Genomic DNA, 22661 nt, shown 5'->3' on the forward strand with positions numbered 1-22661 from the left:
TTGGAGGGGTAGAGAATATTCTATTGCTACCACAGTTCAACAACAAAAATCCAAAGATTTATATTAAACAATGCTACAAAAGAAAAACATCATTAGATTATGATTAAGGATTAGGAAAATTAATAGTTAAAGTCAGCTCACAAGGAGACGACTGCTCAAACTTCCAAAAATTCACTGCCTTTGTCAGCTGGCTGTCTCCTTCCATTTTTAAGAGAAATTTGTATTTCCCCCCCCCCCCCCCCCCCCCCCCCCATCTTTGTATTAACTTAAACCCTATCAAGTAATTAAAGACTCTAATAGCAACGGCCAGATTTACTTAAATATAGCCTAAAATATATTTGTTTAGTATCTATAAATATAATTAAATGAAATTTAATTTTCTAATTCTTTTATTAGTTTCAATCTTTATAAATAATATTTTTAAAGTATTAGTATATAATTAAAGTGACATTCATAAAAACATATTACATCTCATATGATACCTCATAATAATTAGACCCGATATGATATGATTAATTAATTACACGAGAAGTTACCAAGAAGTGGTAATTTAGACTAATTTGAGAATTTAAATTTATATGAGGACCAAAATTAAAAAAAAAAGAATCTGATAACTAGAACTAAATTTAACTATATAAAAATATTTAATACATAAAATAATGAATTTAGTAAATTAAATTAAATTAATTATTTTTATTAAATGATGGTATATTTTTCTTATTCCGAAAATACAGGTCAATTAAATTTAAATACTTTTATCCAATAGAAAAGAAAGAGAAAAAAAAAAAGGTGCATAGCGTTGATGGTAAGCAAACTCCTTCCCCCCTTTTTCTTCCTTTTGTGGTGGTGACATGGTTGAAGATAGTGGAGAAGACTTTTGTTTCATTCATACCTCCGCTGCTAATCTTATAGTAGTATATACCTTATTAATGAATGAATTGAAAAAGGTAGATGCAGCTTTATTTAACAACCAATTATTCTGTTTTCGCTCTCTCCCTCTCTAAACGTTATCACAAGAAAAAACATCATTTTTGCGTCTAATTTAAACCATTATACTAGTCCTTAGGTTTAAACATTTCCAGCTAAGTTAAACCCTTTATTTTAAAAGAAAAAAGAAACTGTACGTTAAAGATGCTGAGAAAAAGCTAAAAGGTATAAAATATCTATCATCCAAAAATTTGCAAGAAAAAAAAGGTAATTATAAAGCTCGCCATATATTTTTCTTTTCCAGCTAAAATATTAATAGCCAAATCCACGTCTTCGTGGACCTTCAGTTCATGTTAATAAGTTAATTAATTAGTAAAATATATGCTTCACTGCTTGGTTACATCACACAATGATATGATGATAGTAATAGACTAATAGTTAATGATAAACTATATATATAAGCGATATAATAACAAGAATAATAAGAATTAAGAACACAGAAACGTACAACTACTAAAAACTATTATTAATAACGCTAGAAATTTCAGTTCATCATGTGAGACATGGTCATGTTATCATCTGGACGATTATTCCCTTTTTTTGTGTTTATTTCGTCGTTTCCTTTGAAAATTTCCCTTCTCTTGAGAGTTTGAAGAGTGCATGGACACACGTGCATGGCTGTTTTCTAGGAAGCTAGAGTTCAAAAACATGAACAGATAGATAGCTGTTCGATGTTTAAGATGGAAAATTTGCTCTTTCTCTTTCCTTTCAATATCCTGTGGCAAGCAATGGCATTTTACGATATTTTGGTATCTATGATATCAATCTTCATCGATAAATGACGTGCACTTTCGCTTTGACTAGGTTCAAAAGACTCAATATTTTGCCTTTTGTGGAACATGAACGTTTAAATAAAGAAAGGTCTATGGGACTGGGTAGGCTTCTCTTTCCAAGTCATACTCATCAACACATGAGACACAATGATTTCTCTTTAGGATAGAAATAGGACTTACCTTTGATTTAATTAAATAGCTGCAGTAGTTAGGGTAGTTCAAGCTGTCATATATTATATCTTATATATCTTCTAAATGCACCAGTTAATGCTTTTGAACAACCAGTTTTACATAGGCATGATTATACAACTTTATATATATAAAAGAGTTTGATGGTGATGCAGTATAATATAACCTTTAATCACAAATTAATATTAATATTAATATATTTTTAAAATAATTATTAATAAAATATTTAATAAATTTTGATTAAATAACATCATAAAATTATTTAAGACATTAATACACAAATTATTTTTTCTATATGTTAATTATAAGTATGACCGAGGTAACTATATCGAAAGTAGCATAAGCTAGCTAGCTCTGTATTCAGTCACTAGTTAGTCTTAACTCACCAAAATTCTTGTTGAAGAAGAAAGTTTCGGCTTTGAGAAAAGATTTGAAATGTGTAATTTTAACATCGTAAAGTGTGTAAATTTCGATGAATGAATAAAAGTAAAACAAACAGATCTTTATAGATGGCAGTGACTAATTACACTTTTGTTTTCTTTTTCATTTCAATTCAAACGGAAATTGAGACATCTAAAGAAAGTTGTATTATTATTTTGGCGTATAGAGAAAACAAAAAATTGTATTGTGAAACAAATTTTTGTAAAGTCAATGAAATTAAAAGAAAAAAAAAACTAATGTTTCTTTCAAACCAACAACAAAATTTTAACACCTGTCAGGCTGTTATAACATGGCTTCACTAGAAATTAATTTTGATGGATTCACCTTTTACGATAAGATCTAGAGTATTGTTAGGTATAAGTTTGGATTGCATTTCAAATTACCCCAATTTACTTCTATGTTTTTAATTCTTTCAAAATTTATATCTTTTTTAATAGGCAAATTTATATTTTTGGTCCCTCAGTTTATTTCCCGTTTCAGATTTAGTCCTCAATAATTTAACTCACGAATTGTGTTATCTTATTTTGTAAAATTGTGCAATGTTGGTCCCCACATCACAATTGAACATTGATCGTTACAAATGATGTTGACGGCCACATGTCATGTTCTTATTGGATGATGACGGTCACGAGTCATGTTCTGATTGATCAATGAAAATAATAATGCATTTTATCTTCCATGGAGTTGACATCCAATAAGAATATGACACGTGACAATCATCATCTAATAAGAACGTGACACGTGGCACAATTGCTAACTATCAACATCCAATTGTGACTTGAGGAACCAACATTGTACGATTTTACAAGATAGGAGGACCTAATTCGTGAATTAAATTATTGAGGGACCAAAAATACAATTTTTCCTTTTTAATAACTATGTATTGATAATATTTTTTTACTTAATTGATAATATTTTGTATATAGTATGATATCGTATTCATATTGATATTATTTGTTTTGAAATAAGTACTATAAAATATAATTTTTTAATTTCATACTTTATTAAATTTATATATATATATATATATATATATATATATATATATATATATATATATATATATATATATATATATATATTACAAAAATGTTATTTATTAACAGGAAAAAATGTCAAATGTTAGGATTGTCTTTATCTAGTATAATTAATAATTAATATTTTTTAATATAAAATTAACTATTAATATAGATATTATACATTAGATTAATATTTGATGTAATATTATATATCAATAATATTGTGTACCGATAAATAATTTGTTTGTATATCTTATTATAATACTATTAATTATAAACTTATAATGTTTAAAACAATAGTTTAATTATCATTTCTGAAAAAATAGTTTTGTTTTATTAGACACATTCTATATTAATAAATTCCAATCAATACAAAATTTTTAGTAAATGACATTTGTTTTAGTTTGTTGTTTAAAAAAAAAAAAGCAGCTAAAAGATACCTTTACCAAAAACAAAAGTTTGAAACTAGTGTAACATAAATTTTGAATGATTTGGATGGGAAGCTTCGATGGTCACATGTACACAACTAAAGCGATGAAATACCATATATGTTGCTTCAATGTTTTTCTACTTTCTAGCTAATTGAGTATTACTACACCGCAGTACATACACTTTAGCTTTCAATACACACATATAGTAACAGCATAGGGATTTCTTACTATAAAATAAACAAACCAGCTACCAGAAAGGGTTATTGGATGAGAAAGGATTAAAATAATAAAGAAAACATAACACAACAACAATTATGGGATAATCATTCCAAATGGAGATTAACTTTCTTCCGACCTCATCATATGTGTCATCATACACCTTTGCTTCACTTCTTCACCCTTTCTTTGCCCTCTCCCTTATCTCTCTCTTTCTTCTTTAACTTTTCACTGCCTCTCACAGCATCTTGAGTTTATTTTATTTTATTTTATTCCACCTAAAAAGTAGATAATTATATCAACTGAAACATGAGAGAGATCTCCCATCTTGAATATACCACTCTGTGCTGTTTAGGGTTGGAGGCATATATAATTAACAAGGCTACCTGCCCATTCTCTTGGGTCTTTCTTAATTCAGCCACTAATACTTCTTCCCTCACTGAACTCTTTGTGTGAGTTTCTTATTGAAATTTGAGTCAAACTTAGAATCTGAGACACAGTTTTGAAGCTAAGAAAGATGGATGAAGGAGAAATCATCACACATACTGCTTTCCCTCAGAACCTAACTGCTTCTGCTGCATCTAATGATCATAACAAACCTCCTTCTGCTTTGAGGAGGAAAAGAAACCTCCCAGGAAACCCAGGCATGCTTGTTTCTTTCATAGTAGATTCTCTATTTTCTCTTCATCAATATCGCTTATATATAAGCTTTATTATTATATATAGGTATCACTACTAGAAAAATTAAATTAATAATGAAACAATTTATATATATGTAAGTTTTAGAAAAATTAATATCACTCAATTTTTTGTGAATTAGTATTAGTAATGAAAAAGAAATTTTGTTGTCACAAATTTTTGTCATAAATTCTTTGATTTTTTTTGTAGTGTATATTCAAAGCTAAAATGCTTTCTCATCAAGAGAAAAGAAAAAAAAAGTTATACAAAAGATTTAATATGTGAATCTTTTTTCCCTATCTGCACAGATCCTGAAGCAGAAGTCATAGCCTTATCACCAAAGACCCTGATGGCTACGAACAGATTCTTGTGTGAAACTTGTGGGAAGGGTTTCCAAAGGGATCAAAATCTCCAACTCCATCGACGTGGACACAACCTTCCATGGAAGCTTAAACAGAGAACGGGTAAAGAAGCAAGAAAAAGGGTTTATGTGTGTCCTGAGAAGAGTTGTGTCCACCACGACCCTTCAAGGGCTCTTGGAGACTTAACTGGGATTAAAAAGCACTTCTGCAGAAAGCACGGTGAAAAGAAGTGGAAGTGCGAGAAGTGCTCGAAGCGTTATGCTGTGCAGTCAGATTGGAAAGCACACTCCAAGACCTGTGGCACTAGAGAATATAAATGTGATTGTGGAACTATCTTTTCAAGGTAACTAATAATTATTAACCTATTCATCTGAGTTATAGATTTGCTCATGACATACCTCTCTTACCAGTCTTATAGCAACAAGTTATTTTGTTTTGCAAGAGTGCTGTAACTTGACCTTGAGTCCTAGATTATATATAGTGGTATAAAAACAACAACTCTAACTCAAAGGATTAATTGGTCTTTGGCTTTGGGTCGATGAATATTGGGTTCACATAAAAAAAACTCTCTTTCTCTAGGTTTATTCTGACTATTTGGCTTTCAGAGAAAAAAAAGAGAGAATATCGAGACCTAGTTCAAACAAAGGATTTGAAAGAAGCCAGTGCCACACAAGTTTTTGATAAACCTTTTTGGCAACCTTAGCCCTAAACGACAAAAGTTCTTAGTTTGGAATTATCTTAATTATAGTTACCTATTATGTGATTTTTAATTCAGATTTTCCTTGGTATATATAGTTTGAGGCTATAGACTAGTTATTAGTATCGTACAAGTCATAATGTCTTAGTCATGTTACCATGTTACTCATGTTGGACTTTTGTGGAGCTAATGTTAGAGGCGTACGTTTGTCTTCACCTAAGTAAGAATAATGCATAAAAATCCAAAAGTAACAACTTGTTACCAAGAAGCAAATAACATTATTTGAGTGATTAGGAAGAGGAAAACAAACATATTTGAAGTAAGTTTTATTCTACACGAATTCCAATGCACCAAAATGGGGAAGCAACATTTTATTAGTATCAATTATAACACATTACATAACCTTTGAATGTGTGTTTAATTTTTTTTTCTACAAATAGTCTAGCAACTAAATAATTTACTTTGTTATTTACTAAATACTTGAGAAATCATATTAACAGAAAATTAAACATACTTTGAGTGGTTGTTAAACAGATAAACAAACACCCATAATTTAGACTTCTTAAATGTATATATGTTTCTTTAGATTATTGTTATGATTATTATATATTATTAAAATTCTTATTATTATTATTATTATTTGTTAACACTTTTGGTTGAGCAGGAGAGACAGCTTCATCACACACAGGGCCTTCTGTGATGCATTGGCAGAAGAAACGGCTAGGGTAAATGCAGCCTCAGACATAAACACATCCTTAGGGGGCAACAACATTGGTTACAACATAATGGGAACATCCCTAGGCCCTAATATGGCATCCCATTTCCCTTCAATTTTCAAGCCAGTTTCAAGCACTGATGAAACAAGTAACCAAACCTCAAGGGGACTACCCCTTTGGATGAGTCAAATAACATCTTCTCAGGCTCAAGAAAGAATAATGGTCAACACAAATTTGCGTGAGATTCATCAACTTGGTTCTGCCACAAGCTCATCATCAGGAACAATATATGATGGCAACTCAATTCTCCAATGCCCAAATCTTCCACCTTCTAATAACTATCAACTAAGTTGGGTGTTTGGAACTAAAATTTCCAATAACAGTAACAACCAAGAGTTAACAACTAGCACTACTACTTCACTTCCTCTAGGAAACACAAGTGCCATTCCTTCTTGGTATAGTTCCCAACACCAACCTCAACATCAACAAGCATGTCCATCAGCAAACATGTCAGCCACAGCTTTGTTGCAAAAAGCTGCTCAAATTGGAGCAACCTCAAGTGACCCTTCATGGCTTGGGAGCTTAGGTTTGAAATGTGGTAACAATAGCCAAGGTCAAGATGGTAATAATAATAAGTATAGTGGCATGTACGGATCAAGCTTGGTGCTCACAACCACTCTTGGGAGTGAAGCAGATAACTCTGGATGTGAATTGTCACAAATGCACCCTCACAAACGAAGACACGTGCTCAATGAAGAAAGTGGAGGGGGGCAAACTAGGGATTTCCTTGGTGTTGGTGTGCAAAACCATTTTCCACACTTCATCAACCAAGGGGTGGACTTGATTTGAAGATATGGGTTCAATGAAAAATGATTTTTTCCACACTCATTTGAGAATGTACACTTTGGAAGGAGGACCAAGAGAGTGATAATGTGATGAAGGAAAGGAAAGAAGAGATAGGCAAATGTGTAAGTAAATTAATTAAGTGTAAAATTGGAGTGTGAAAAAATCTTTTAAGTTGATATTTAATTGTGAAATTTAAATTAAATGTCTTTCTTTTCTGTATATATTTTCTCTGTCTATGTGAAATGGGATAATTAATAACAGTAAAAGCAAAGGTGGATGGAGTTGAAGTTAAAATTGGAGGAACAGAATTTAGTATCTGGAAACTTTGCAGAGAGGAAAAGGTGGGAATTGAGTGCTTGATGAGGCCTAAAAAGTTTGCTCTTAGAAAAACTATTGAAGGGTTGAAAGGAGAGAGATCCATGCATATTCTTTTGAATGCTGAAAGCTGACCCCTTTTTAAAAAAAAATTGGTGGCTTTAATTAATTTTTGATAAAAGGGTGGGACGGTTGTGGAGTAGTGGGGGCAAAGTAAAGGACAAGCTTTGGAGTCCATTATTATTGCACAGTTGTTTCATTTCATCTGTGTTGTGGTTCATGTCTTTGTCAAAATGGGCTTAAAAGGAGAATTTCCAGTGACAAAAAAGCATCATTCTAGTACAAATAGGCTTTTAGCTTATAGGTTAAAATAAATTAATGTACCCCTTTTCGTTCACCCTGCAATGCATATTTGTAGTGTGACCAGATTGGCTAAGTTTTCTAAGCTAGCATGCGGAAAAATTGAGCTAAGAAGATCGAGGCACATTATATTATCTGTTTATTATTATTACAAGTTTTTCTCTTCATTTTAAATTTCTCTTGCTTTTTCTTTGTTCCATCCCTCCTCTTCTTTCCATGCACTCAGCGCGGAAAGTGCGGTAATATGCCTTTTTCATTAGTCTTTAGGGTTAATTATTATATATCGGTTTTATTTTTTAAGTAAAACTTTTAAAATAATTATTATAAAAATAGTAATTTTATTATAATTTTCTCATACATGAGATACCATAAAAAGTTTTATATGATAAATATATACCTAAATATATTCTTAATGGATATATCTTGTTGTGGTACACAGTGAAAATAAAAGAAATTAAGAACCCACCACGTAACATAAATAGTTAGTAGTTTAGATCTTTTAAAGTATATGATAGAAGTTTGATTATTGACTATTTGATTACAGTAATGCATATGTAAGAAATAAATTGTCCCTTGACTAAAAATCCTCCAAAAAACAAATGGACGAGCTACCTGTGGGTATAAGTTAGTGACTAGCCCTCGGTACATTTGACAAGAAACAAAATTAGAAGAGAGGGAGAAATATTAATTTTAAATTAAAGAGAAAGATATAATGTAAAAAATGAATTTTTATGTTTAAAATTCAATTTTTCATTTTAATATATAGTTATTCACACTCCTCCAACCACACGAGATGATTAAACCTTTCGCTGTTTTGGGTAATGTTTTGAGAACACACACATGTACATCTATCAATATATCCAGAAAGATAAACGTACAAAACTAGAAAAGTAGTAGAGAAATGGACAAAGATGGAAATATCACATAAGTGTTTACTATAAGAAAAATATCTATGCATCATTAGTACTCATTAAACTTTTCACTGTTTTATGTTGATGGATTTAACAGTGACCATCCACTATATATATTCGGTTGGTTGCATTTTATCAATCAAAATGTAAAATAAGCATAAGTATCAAAAGAAAAAGTATTAGGGGGAAAGTAAAAGGGAAGCCATATTCTCCAGTCTTGACGGCCGTACCCTCTGCTCTTTGATTTTGCTTTTACTTTTGCCTACGCTATGGCTTGTAGGGTGGGACAAGTTATCCAATGATTGTTCACGAGTATACCACAAAATCTATTTAATCCAAAACATAGAAAATATTTGAAGATTTGCAAAATGATAAGATGAGTATATATAAGGAATATGGGTCGATCGAAAGATGGTTGCCATTATTAGTCTAGGTTGTAAAAGCTTCTTCATGTCACGATTCACATTTTTCATTTGATCTGACAACAGCAATTATAGTTCGGCCTTTGGGTACGTACCAATTAAAATTTGTGTATGAAATATATCTTATTAATAAATAAAATTTAGCTTGTGATTTTTATGTTTCAAAGGGAATAAGAAATTTGATTTAGACTGTTCGCTACATTTTTTTATTTTTTTCACTACTACAACTTTTTTGAACTATAAGGACACTTCACAGTGATGGTAGTGATGGTTTTGAACATAAAAAAGAAAGTCATTTTAATTAAGGTGACATATGCTTTTACCCACGTACACTGCACAAGTTGATAAAGTTTATATATTGCTTAAAACAATGACTTTTTTTATTTAATGACTAAATAAATATTTAGTATATATATTGCAATTATAATTAATAATAATGAAAAAATTATAATATTCGAAAGAGAAACTTTGGTAAAAAAGAGATTTTAAATTCATTATATACTGTGAAATTTCTATTAAACTTGTTATTATATATATATGGATAAAAACCTTAATACCTTTCCACAAAAATATTATTAACCTTAGCTTGTCCTTGGGTAATAAAAAAAATGGGTCGTGTTTCTAGGATTCAACTTAGAATAAACCTGGTAAATAGTATGAAAATGGTTCTTCAAAACAAGAAATTTGACTTAGATCGAGTTACACCCAAAAATCTTTTTTGACAATTAAATTTAATTTCTCATATACTTTCTAGCTTCTACAAGATGGTAAGCTTTTTTCATTGTTGTTGTTCTTGGTACTTTGTGTAATGAGTTATTTTTATTATGCTTCTAATATTTTCATCTTGCATTTTTAATCCTAGGTGATTTTTTTATTGTCTAAATATCTAATTATAATTATTGGTTTTCCAATTGCATCCCAAATGTATGCTAATTTTTCTTGCATCTTGTACCTTCTTTCTTTTTAATGTCTATTAAAGGTTTTTGAATTGCATTCCATTTATTATGAACATTTTTTTCTTTTTCTATTTTTTTGCATTCTTACTTATTAACTTTCTTTCATATTAAATAAACTATTGCGGTAGTGATAAGATTAGGCATCCCACTCAAAACTCCACACATGTGCTTAAGCTTTATTGTAATTAAATACTCTTTTTTGTTCCTATTTGTTAAATTCAATGACCTAATTCCTTAAGATTAAGAAAAATTATTAATTTAGTTAATAGAAACACATTTGTCCTAATTCTTTTCTTCAAAACATCATTGCTATTAATATTCATCACTCTCTTATAATTGTTTGATATATAACATACAATTAATTATAGATATTTTAGTATAAAAATAATTAATGCAATAAAAATTATGAATTGGATCATATAAAATAGAACAAACATCACTCTTAATTTGAGTCTTATAAATAGGAATGAAGGCGGTTATGAAATACTTAAAATAACTTAGTCTCTTTCGTAAAATGATTAACTTATAGAAAAATTACTGTTAAACAAATAAAATAATTGGTTTCTTGTAGTAATGTTTTTTGTTTTAGATTTATGATATGATCTCTATTTTTGTTAATGATACATCTATAATTAGTTAACTTATCTAAGCATTTATGCATTTATCATATGTAATTTATTCAATCAAGTAGTTTCTAAGAATTTTTCATGTGTGACTCAAATATTCATTTTTGAAATATTTTATATAATAAGCTTTGACTATAATAAAATTTTCTTTTCACCTAATTAAATGTTTTTTTTTACTTTCTTCTCATTTTGCTAAAGGTCTTTGGACGCTTATGTGTTGCTGAGACTCGTTAATTAGTATCTTTCTTATGCTCACAACACATTACATATTTCTTTTAGCTCATAATAAAATATTAGTTACATATATTTTAATTTTTTTTTATAAATGTCCTAATGTAAAATTTGAAATATTTTTTTTAGTTATGTTTTTTTTTCTATATTGGCTTTCCTTATATAAAAATCTTGGTTATGTCCCTATTTATAAACATTCATCTTCAAGTGTCCATTGTCTTACAATGGATGAATTTCTTTACTTAAGTTCTTATGGTCGTTGAAGCATTTAATGTTTGTATTAAATGCAGGTCATTCCTAATGCAATGAAATCACTAATATTGTCTTTCATGTAGAATACTTTAGCAAAAAACCACTTCCCTTTGCCTAGAGCAAGTTTGCACTATTTAACACATCTTTTTATGAAGATGGTGACTTTTAGATCTTGAACTTTCATTTATTATTCATAGGTTTCAACAAATCATAGAAAAATATCTCTGCAAGACAAATCTTAGACACATAGTATTAAATAAAGTCTTAAAAATCATCCGATCTTGTGTTAGATCGTAGTTTTACCTCACTATCATGTGATACTTCAAACATAGACTCACGAAGCAAGCTCTAATATTGCATAAAATGAAACTTTCAACATTTGTACATATTTAATTGCATCTAATCAAAATAATTAGAAGTCTTGACTCATCTTAAGACACAAATATTTGTTGACTTAATATTAATTATAATTTATTGTATCTCGTTCAACATATCTATAGGTAAAAGTTATTGACTTATTGTTACAAATTTTAGCATTGAGAAAAAATTGATATTAGTAAAAAAAAATGTATACCCATAATTATTTTTAATATTAATTACATAAATTTTAGATAATATTAGTTAATATCCGAGATTGAATATCCTTTAGGGAAATATGATGCTTACAAGATTCATTAAAAGAAATCAGAAGTGCAATATGGGATTATGAGGTAGCAAGAGCCTTAAATCAAATGGTTATAACTTCTAGTTTATCAAATCCTTTGGTCTACCTTGAAACCTGATATTTAGAGAGTTCTGGGGGAGTTCCATGACAATGACTCAATGAGGTAATTCCTAAAGGGGAAAATCCATCTTTCATCGATCATCTAGAACCCCTAAAAATGATAATGCACATAGTTTAGAGAGAATATAGACATACTTATGTCATCGAGTATGTGTACAAAATAATTGCAAATATTTTATCCAAGAAGTTAAGGATGGTACATGATAATTGTCACCAATACTTACATTTTGTAGTATTTCATTAGCTATAAAAGGGAACCTCTTGACACATGAAGAAGGATTCTGAAATTGTGATTTTTTAGGCTTAGGACAAAGATCAGATTTTGTGATGGCTTACATGCTCAAAGCTTCTCATTGAATCATTCCTCCACCAGATTCTTCATTAATTATGGTTATAAGTAGTTAATTTTATCTTCATTGGGGTTTAATGTAATTAGACTACAACATGTCTACATCCATGTAATTACGTTTTATTCTCATTGTTATACAACAAGATTCTGCCATTTTGGGACCTAAGGGTCATGGTAATACTCTTGTTAATTGGGGAGTTGAGATAGATGTTCGAACTTGTCAACTTTTTTGTTGGGTTTGTAGCACCAATTGGTATTCTCTAATTCTCTTTGTGGTTGCGCATCTCTCACTTATACTAATATATTTTTGCTTATAAAAAATTATCTATAAAAAGAATCACAAAATTATTAGTTATATAACTTTTCTATATCAAATTTCTAGTTTACAACTGAAAAAAAAGTTGGTTTTCAAGTATGTGGAGAAGTTTTGACAACGGGAATTGGGAAGTGACAATTGAATCGATCAGATAACAACAATATATGGATAATTTTAAAGCGCTTCATGAGTACCATACCATAATATCTAATTAATGTTAACCTTACTCTTTTGGGAAGGAGAAATGAGGATAACAAATAAGAATTAACGGTAGAAATAAAGACAAATTAAAAAATATATATTAATCATCGATAAAACTGATACATATTTTGTAAAAATGTCATGATGGCTAGTAATTACAAAAATAGATAACTAATTAACATTTTAGAAAATAAACATTATGAATGAATATTCAAAATTAAATGAAATCAAATACAAATCTTAATGTTTTATAAAGTTGAATATGTGAATATGTCTCTTAACAATTCATGTTTCAAAGAGAATATTTTGAAAATTATATATATATATATATTAGGAAAAGACAGGAGAATTCTTTACTTAAATCGATATTCGTGATCAAATCATATATTAATTGTAAGTGTATGTTTTGTTTTGGTGGCAGACAAGAATTGATTCTGAGTTTAAAATTGACTTTTGAATGTATTTTCACGTACTTAGTCTCATGTTAGAAAAATTTAAAATTGATTATAGGTTGAAATAATTTTGAGTAACTTCAATGTTGCATCCAAAATTTTGTATTGAATTTTATGCCTAACATAAATCACATCACTTCAAACTCAATTTTAATCAAAATCAATTTTATCAACACTCATCCAAAGTCACACTAAATAGAAACAAACAAAAGTTGTTGTCATTCCTTGGTATTCACTTCTCAACATGACAAATGGAGAAAAATTAATAAAAGGAACAAATGACCACATGTACTTTAGGGAATTCATGTTGATTGGCACAAGACCTTTAGACCTTTTGTTTTTATCCGTAACAAACTTGCCAAATTCATCATCTTAATTAGAAACCATGTTACGTTTTTTGATTGACAAGAAGAAAAAAATATTGTCAAACTCTTCGGCCTTCAATATTGCTTCATTCTCACTTCATATTGCAAAATAAAAAGAGCAAAAAAATCTTTCAACTTGGACACAAAACTTTGTTGCCCATCCTATATATACACGCATGCACCTTTCATCTTTTGCACTTACCACACTACTCATTAATTACTTCTTAGATCATAATTAATAATCCAACTTATTTTGTCTCATTATTATAGCTTCTCTAGATGGAAGCTAAAACTAAGTCATGGGTAGTTCTACCTTTTCTTCTATTGGTTGCAATTTTCATGCAACAAAGTGTGCATCGAGAATCGTGAGTGCCCTACCTTTTTGTCTTTAGGGACTCTTTGTCTGGCAATGGAAATACAATGACCTTCCAACAACTACAAAGTCACACTAAATAGGATCAAATAAAAGTTGTTGTCCCTTCTTGGTGTTCAATTCTCAACATAACGAATGGAGAAAAATTAAAAAAAAAGGAACAAATGGCCACACGTACTTTTGGGAATTCGTGTTCATTGTGCAAGTCCTTTAGACCTTTTGTTTATACTTGTAACAAACTCGCCGAATTCGTCATCTTAATTAGAAACAACGTTACGTTTTTTGATTGACAAGAAGAAAAAAAATCTCCTCAAACTCTTCGGCCTTCAATATTGCTTCATTCTCACTTCATATTGCAAAATTAAAAAAAGCAAAAAAATCTTTCAACTTGGAAACAAAACTTTGTTGCCCATCCTATATATACAACAATGCACCTTTCATCTTTTGCACTTACCACACTACTCATTAATTACTTCTCGGATCATAATTAATAACCCAACTTAGTTTGTCTCATTATTATATCTTCTCTAGATGGAAGCTAAAACTAAGTCGTGGGTAGTTCTACCTTTTCTTCTATTGGTTGCAATTTTCATGCAACAATGTGTCCATGGAGGATCTCAAGTGCCTTGTCTTTTTGTCTTTGGGGACTTTTTGTTTGACAATGGAAATAACAACAAGCTTCCAACAACTACAAAGTCCAATTACAAACCATATGGCATCGACTTCCCAATAGGCCCAACGTGAAGATTTACCAATGGACAAATGTCTATTGATCTAATTGGTAACAGTTTCTTTTGGTCTGCAAAATATATTTTGTATTAAAATTAGACTATTGTATTCTTTAATTTCTCTATTACATCTTGGATATGTGGTAACAATTTGTTTTGGTCTGCAAAATATATTTTGTATTAAAATTAGGCTATTGTATTTTGTTCTTTCACTATTACATCTTGCATACATGATAACAGTTCCTTTTGGTCTGTAAAATATATTTTTGTATAAAAATTATACTATTGTATTGGGTACTTTCACTACTACATCTTGCATATGTGGCAATAGTTTCTTTTGGTCTGCAAAATATATTTTGTATTAAAATTAGACTATTATATTTTGTACTTTCACCATTACATCTTGCATATGTCACAATAGTTTTTTCTTGTCTGCAAAATATATTTTGTATTAAAATTAGACTATTGTATTGTGTACTTTCAGTACATCTTGCATATGTGGTAACAATTTCTTTTGGTCTGCATAAATATATTTTGTATCAACATTAGACTATTGTATTTACACTTTTACTATTACATCTTGTATATGACATATATCACACTCCTAATAGTGTATTTAAACATGCTTTGGATGGTCCAAGATACAACACTGAAAGTGCATGAAAAAATGCCTTAAAATTGGCACCAAAGATACCTCCTGCAACTACATTTTTAACAGGTCCATATAGGTTCATCTACAAATTAATTGTAGATTTAAGGCTCCCCCATGATGTAAACATTGAACTAGTTAATGCTTATTTATGACAACCTTGGTCATAAATATAGCTAGCCCATAACCCACTAAAAATCATTAAATGTTCCATTTAATAACTATTGACCCATGATGTTATCTTTGGAAGCATAATTCACCATTTATCTGAAGATTATGATTTTATACATTTTTAATATAAATATTTTTATACTATCAACTAATCATAAATCATACTAGATAGTATAATTTTTAGTGTTGATATTATGAAAATCAAAGAACTTATCATACTTAATAAATTTTATAGAATGAATGTGTAAATAATCTTTAGACTATCCGTGCATGAATTGTTTTAGTGTTGTTCTTCATGCTTTGTGTTATGACTTATTTTTATTATACTTCTAATATTTTTCATCTTGCATTTTTATCCGGCATATTTTTTTTTATTGTCTAAATATCTAATTATAATTATTGGTTTTCCATTAGCATTCCAAATGTACGCTAATTTTTCTTGCATCTTGTACCTTCTTTCTTTTTAATGTGTATTAAAGGTTTTTGAATTACATTTCATTATTCTGAACATTTTTTTCTTTTTCTATTTTTTTTTGCATTCTTACTTATTAACTTTCTTTCATATTAATTTAACTTTTGTGGTTGTGATAAGATTAGGCATCCCACTCAAAACTCCACACATGTGCTTAAGTTTTATTGTAATTAAATATTTTTTTTGTTCTTTTTTATTAGATTGAATGATCTAACTCCTTAAGATTAAGAAAAATGATTAATTTAGTTAATAAAACACATTTGTCCTAATTCTTTTCTTCAAAACATCATTGTTATTAATATTTATCACTCTCTTATAATTGTTTGATATATAGTATACAATTAATTATAGATATTTCAGTATTAAAATAATTAATGCAATAGAAATTATGAATTGGATCATGTAAAATAGAAGAAACATCACTCTTAATTTGTGTCCTATTAATAGGAATGGAGTTTTGAAATACTTTAAATAACTTAGTCTCTTTTAACTTATAGAAAAAATAGTTTTAAACACATAGAATATTTGGTTTCTTTTAGTAATGTTTTTTGTTTTAGATTTATGATTTCTATTTTTGTTAATGATACATCTATAATTAGTTAACTTATCTAAGCATGTATGCATTTATCATGTGTAATTTATTCAATCAAGTATTTTCTAAGAATTTTTCATGTGTGACTCAAATATTCATTTTTGAAATATTCTTTTCACCTAATAAAATAATTTTTTTTTTTACTTTCTTCTCATTTTGCTAAAGGTCTTTGGATGCTTATCTGTTGATGACACCTTTTAATTAGTATCACTCTTACGCTCACAATGCATTACACATTTCTTTTTGCTCATAAGAAAATATTAGTTACGTATATATTAATTTTTTAAATAAATGTCATAATGTAAAATTTGAAATATTTTTTTAGTCATGAATTTTTCATATTGACTCCCGTTATATAAAAATCTTTGCTCTACCCTTCTTTATAAACATTCATCTTCAAGTGTCCATTGTTTCGCAATGAATGAATTTCTTCACTTAAGTTTCATCTAATGCTTATGGTCGTTGAAGCATTTAATGCAAGCATGAAATTCTCATCATTCCTAAGTCAATGAAATCACTATGATTGGCTTTCATGTAGAATACTTTAGAAAAAAAAACCACTTTCCTTTGGCCAGAGCATGTTTGCACTATAAAATGTGTCTTTTGATGAAGATTGTGACTTGTAGATCTTGAACTTTCATTTATTCTTCGTAGGTTTCAACATAGTATTAAATAAAGTCTTAAATATCATCTCATGTTGTATTAGATCTTAATTTTAGCTCACTATCACCTTATACTTTAGACACGGACTCATGAAGCATGCTCTCATGTTACATTTTCAACATATATATATATATTATTGCATATAATCAAAATAATTAAAACTCTTTATTCATCTTAAGACACAAATGTCTTTTGACTTAACATTAATTATAATTTATTGTATCCTGTTCAACATGTCTATAGGTAAGAGTTATGGGGGAGTTCCTTGACAATGACTCAATGAGGTAATTCCTAAAGAGGAAAATTCATCTTTCATCATCTAGATCCCTTAAAAATTACAATGTACATAGTTCAGAGAGAATATAGACATACTTATGTCATCGAGTATTTGAACAAAATAATTGCAAATATTTTATCCAAGTTAAGGATGGTACATGATAATTGTCACCAATACTTAGATTTTGTAGTATTTTCGGTGCAATTAATATTAAGTGATGTGTCTTGTGCTTTTGAGTTATGTTTGTTCTCAATTTAGTTAAATTTTCAATAAATGCTTCTTTTGTTTAGAATTTTCATTTTATTGTTTTTTACAATTGATCATTGGTTGTTTAATTTGTTGTTATTCTGTAGGAAATTTGTTGAAGTATCAGTTTGAAAAAGAGTTAAAGAGCATTGCCACCCAATACAAAAAGAAATAAAATATTTAGATTCATTGACTTGGCTTAAGCGACCCCTAAATGAGAACTTGCTTAAGCTAGCTGCTGATGGAATAGATTTGTTGTAGACTCATCATGCTTAAGTGTCCCCCTCCCCCCATTTGGTGACGACTTAAGCACAACCTTGAAAAGATCACGAGCCATTGACTTAAACATGTCTCCATTTAGGGTCTGCTTAAGCCTGTTTTAATGAAGAAACATATGCGTGAAAATTTCATTAGCTATAAAAGGGAACCTCATGACACATGAAGATTGATTCTGAAACTGTGATTTCTTAGGCTTAGGGCAAAGATTAGGTTTTGTGACAGCTTACATGCTCAAAGCTTCTCATTGAATCAGTCCTCCATCAGATTCTTCACCATTCATGATTATATGTAGTTAATTTTATCTTCATTGTGGTTTAATGTAATTAGACTACAACATGCATATATACATATAATTACGTTTTATTCTTATTGTTATACAACAAGATTTTGTCATTTTGGAACTTAAGGGTCTTGGCAATACTCTTGTAATTAGGGTGCTGAGATAGATTTTCGAACTTGTCAACTTCTTTCTAGTTGCGTTCGTAGCACCAACTGGTATTCTCTATTTCTCTTTGTGGTTGTGCATCTTGCGCTTATACTAATCTATTTTTCTTATAAAAAATTATCTATAAAAAAGAATCACAAAATTATTATTAATATAACTTTTCTATGTCAAATTTCTAGTTTGCAATAGAAAAAAAAGGTTGATTTTCAAGTCTGTGGAGAAGTTTTGACAAGAGGAATTGGGAAGTGACAATTAAATCGATTAGACAACAACAATATATGGATAATTTTAAAGTGCTTCATGAATACGATACCACGATAAATAATTAATCTTAACCTTATTCTTTTGAGAAAGAGAAATGAGAATAACAAATAAGAATTAACGGTAGAAATAAATACAAATTAAAAAATATGTTGATTATCGATAAAATTGATACATATTTCATAAAAATGTCATGGTGACAACGTGGCAAATTATCCTAGATTGTGACACGTAGACTGGACTTTGATGCAAAATTTAAAAAGTTGTTAAATATTTTTTTCTTCACTTGCTTCTTCTTCCTCAAATTAGGGTTTTTAAAGCTTTTCTCCTCTCAATTCCAACATGGTGGATTCTTAAGTGTGTTTCTCCCTGTTCTTATTTGTCCCCCTCGCTCCATCTTTTTCCTCCCCTCACTCCATCTTCTTCCTAGTGGGCTTTGATTTCTCCATGTCTGCAAGTGGCAGTTCTTCTGCATTTTCTGGTAGAACCATTCGCCAATGCCACCATGGAAGACGTGCAGCTATTCGAACTGCAAGAACAAGGAGGAACCCAGAAAGGTTATTCTATACTTGTGCATTGCCCCAAGCAGACCTAGATAACTGTCAATTTTTTCAATGGGTTGAAGAAGAAAACCAAGTTTCTTATCCTTCTTTTGTCACAAGAGAATCAATGGTGGTGACTGATTTGAACTTACAAATTGAAGCATTGTAGAAGAAAATGAGAAATTTAACAAACATTGTGTTGTTAGGTTTTTCAATTTTAATTATAATGTTATTTTTAGGGGGAATATATTTTAGGAAAAATTTGTAGTAGCATTTTTCTGATATTATAAGTGTTGTTTTGCTGAAGAAATATTGTGAATGAAGTTCCTCAAGTTTTTGTTGCTACTGTCAGTTACTTTGCAATTCCTTAAGTTTTTCATTTGAAATTTGATTTGGGTCTATCTACTGTCAATTACTTTGCAGAACAATAGAGTGATGCTCAACTTGATCAAATATCATATAATTGGTTATACTTTTCTGGTGTTGATTACGTTGTTGTTTGCTAATTAAAGGGGAAAAATGTAGTTTAATTAATTCACCTAAACCCACTTCAATTAAATATATTTTTTATTTATTTATTTATCATTATCTAAACATATTCATTTAAGTGTTATAAGTGCAACTTCTATTGCTTCTGGCTTTCTGCCACCTCTTCACCTTGCCTCCGCTCTTATGTGTTATGTGCGTGTTGATCAGTTATGTGCGTCTCATTGGCCTGCTATGCATTGACAGAAAAATATAAAGATCAAGTTAGGATTAAAACCAATTCTATACTCCCTAGGCAGATTTAAATTCAGCCAGAGTACGAAACTTCATCCTTACTTCCAACTTCATTTCACCAAATCGACTACTTTCATTATATTGAGGATAAACTTTGTGAACATCCTCATCTTCATCATCACTACTAATGGGGTTTTTGAGCTCCTCTAAATGATAACCATATGTTTCATATTCAACTTCAATTTTCTTCCTCATACAAAAGAAGTCTGTAAACCACATATCATCATCATTGTCATCTTCATCATCAGGATTACCAACATTTTCCTCTTCATCACCACCAACATCTTTCTCTTCACCACCACCAACATCTCTCTCTTCACCACCACCAACGTCCACATTAATACCTTTCTCTCCACCACCAACATCTGCATCAATGGTGACCAAGTACAAATAAGTTATATTAATCAATTATAAACATTAAATTCCAAAATTATTCAAAATTATGCTAACCATGTTGGACCAAGTAGAGATCAATTAAAATTTACCTTCCTTATGGCCAGAAATAGGTACATCATCTAAATCATCCTCATTACTAGCTTATGGAATTGGATGACATTTCAAGTCCAACATCAGTGGGACTTCTTTTGGAATTGGATCTACTTCATGATGAAAATAAATGTTTATCTCATTATCATTTTCCAAAACATCCTTCACTAAGTATAATATATCTCCATCTGTTGTACAACTCCTTAACCCATGATTGAAATCTAAGTCCTTATCAATCAACCAAAAAAAATCTCATGTCCTGCTATACTTCTTACATGCTTGCACCAGATCACATAAGATAAATGTGTTCATGTAATTTGCAGATATATCCTCCCAAACGTCAAATTCTCCGCCTATATATTCAACCTTTCCATCACTGGCACGTGGAATGAATCTTCCTCCATGGTGCAATATTAAAGTTATCTTGGCATCCATTCTACACAATCAAAAACCACAAACAATGCCATATATTAGGAAATAAAAAACCTAACTCAAACATAAGCACATCGCACAACAAAATGCAATGTCATGTATAAAAATAGAGCACCATAAATCAAAATAATAAAGGACCATAAAACAGAGTAACAATGAATCCATGCTATATCAAAACCCTTCAACATATAAAAGCCCAAAAATACAAGAGAATATAAATCGTTCTTCATCAAACCTTAATCAACACATCATAATGATTTATATGAATGAAGAGCAAAACGACGAACTGGTTCACCAAAACAGAGACCAAAACAAAAAACAAAAATGCGAAAACCCAAAACAATCACGAAACAAAACCTTTCACGCAATAGGGCGATGAACACAAAAACAAAAATGACAACATAAACAGCTGCAAATGAAAATGATAATGTACATTATGTGAACCTGGAGCAACAATGAAAGCAAACACACAAAAATTTCAAATGATAACGTACATGATGTGAACCTAAGTGAAGAGCGAAGCACAAAGAGTGACAATGACCAATGAATGCCGAGAAATGTTTGCTACTGGCAGAGGGAGGGGTTGATAATGAGAACGAGGGAGACCATGAATGGAAAATGGAAGGAATACAAAGAGACGTTCTTGGACCACAGTGAAAAAACCCAATGCAATCGTAGTCTAAGGCAGTGAAACTGTTTTTGGAAAAATGGATTTACTTAATTTTGGAATGGTTTTTATCCTAACTTATCATAATTTTTCAATTTGGTCCAAAGACTTGCCACATGGGTTTGCTTACATGGACAAAGATTTGCCACATAGACATATAGACAAATGACTAATAGTGGAAATTAGATTTTAATGGTCGGGACTTATTTGCATAATGGATGTAAAGATAGAAAATACTTTTTACATTTAAAAAAGATAGGAACTAATTTACAAAGGGCCAAAAGTTAGGAACCAAAATACCTATTTACTAAAGAATTGACGGTAGAAATAAATACAAATTAAAAAATATATATTAATTATCGATAAGAATTGATACATATTTTGTAAAAATGTCATGATGACTAAAAATTACAAAAACAAATCACTAATTAACATTTTAGAAAATAAACATTATAAAGAAATATTCAAAATTAAATGAAATCAAATACAAATCTTAATATTTTATAAATTTGAATATCTGAGTATGTCTCTTAACAATTCATGTTTCAAAAAGAATATTTTGAAAATTATATATATTAGGAAAAGATTAGAGAATTCTTTCCTTTAATCGATATTCGTGATCAAATCCTATATCAACTATAAGTGCATGTTTTGGTTTGGTGGCATTCAAGAATTGATTATGAGTTTAAAATTGACTTTTGGA

General features: G+C 29.7%; 1 protein-coding gene across 1 annotated transcript; it reads left to right on the forward strand.

Moving 5' to 3' along the window:
- Positions 1–4235: 4235 nt before the first annotated feature.
- LOC100790620 (zinc finger protein NUTCRACKER) lies at positions 4236–7557 on the forward strand. The gene is made up of 3 exons (XM_003526205.5): positions 4236–4700; positions 5043–5439; positions 6458–7557. The coding sequence occupies exons 1-3, from the start codon at positions 4574–4576 to the stop codon at positions 7356–7358; spliced, it is 1425 nt and encodes a 474-aa protein (XP_003526253.2). The 5' UTR covers positions 4236–4573; the 3' UTR covers positions 7359–7557.
- The last annotated feature ends 15104 nt before the right edge of the window (positions 7558–22661 follow it).

The sequence above is a fragment of the Glycine max genome, chromosome 6 (genome assembly GCF_000004515.6).
Source record: "Glycine max cultivar Williams 82 chromosome 6, Glycine_max_v4.0, whole genome shotgun sequence".
NCBI lineage: Eukaryota > Viridiplantae > Streptophyta > Magnoliopsida > Fabales > Fabaceae > Glycine > Glycine max.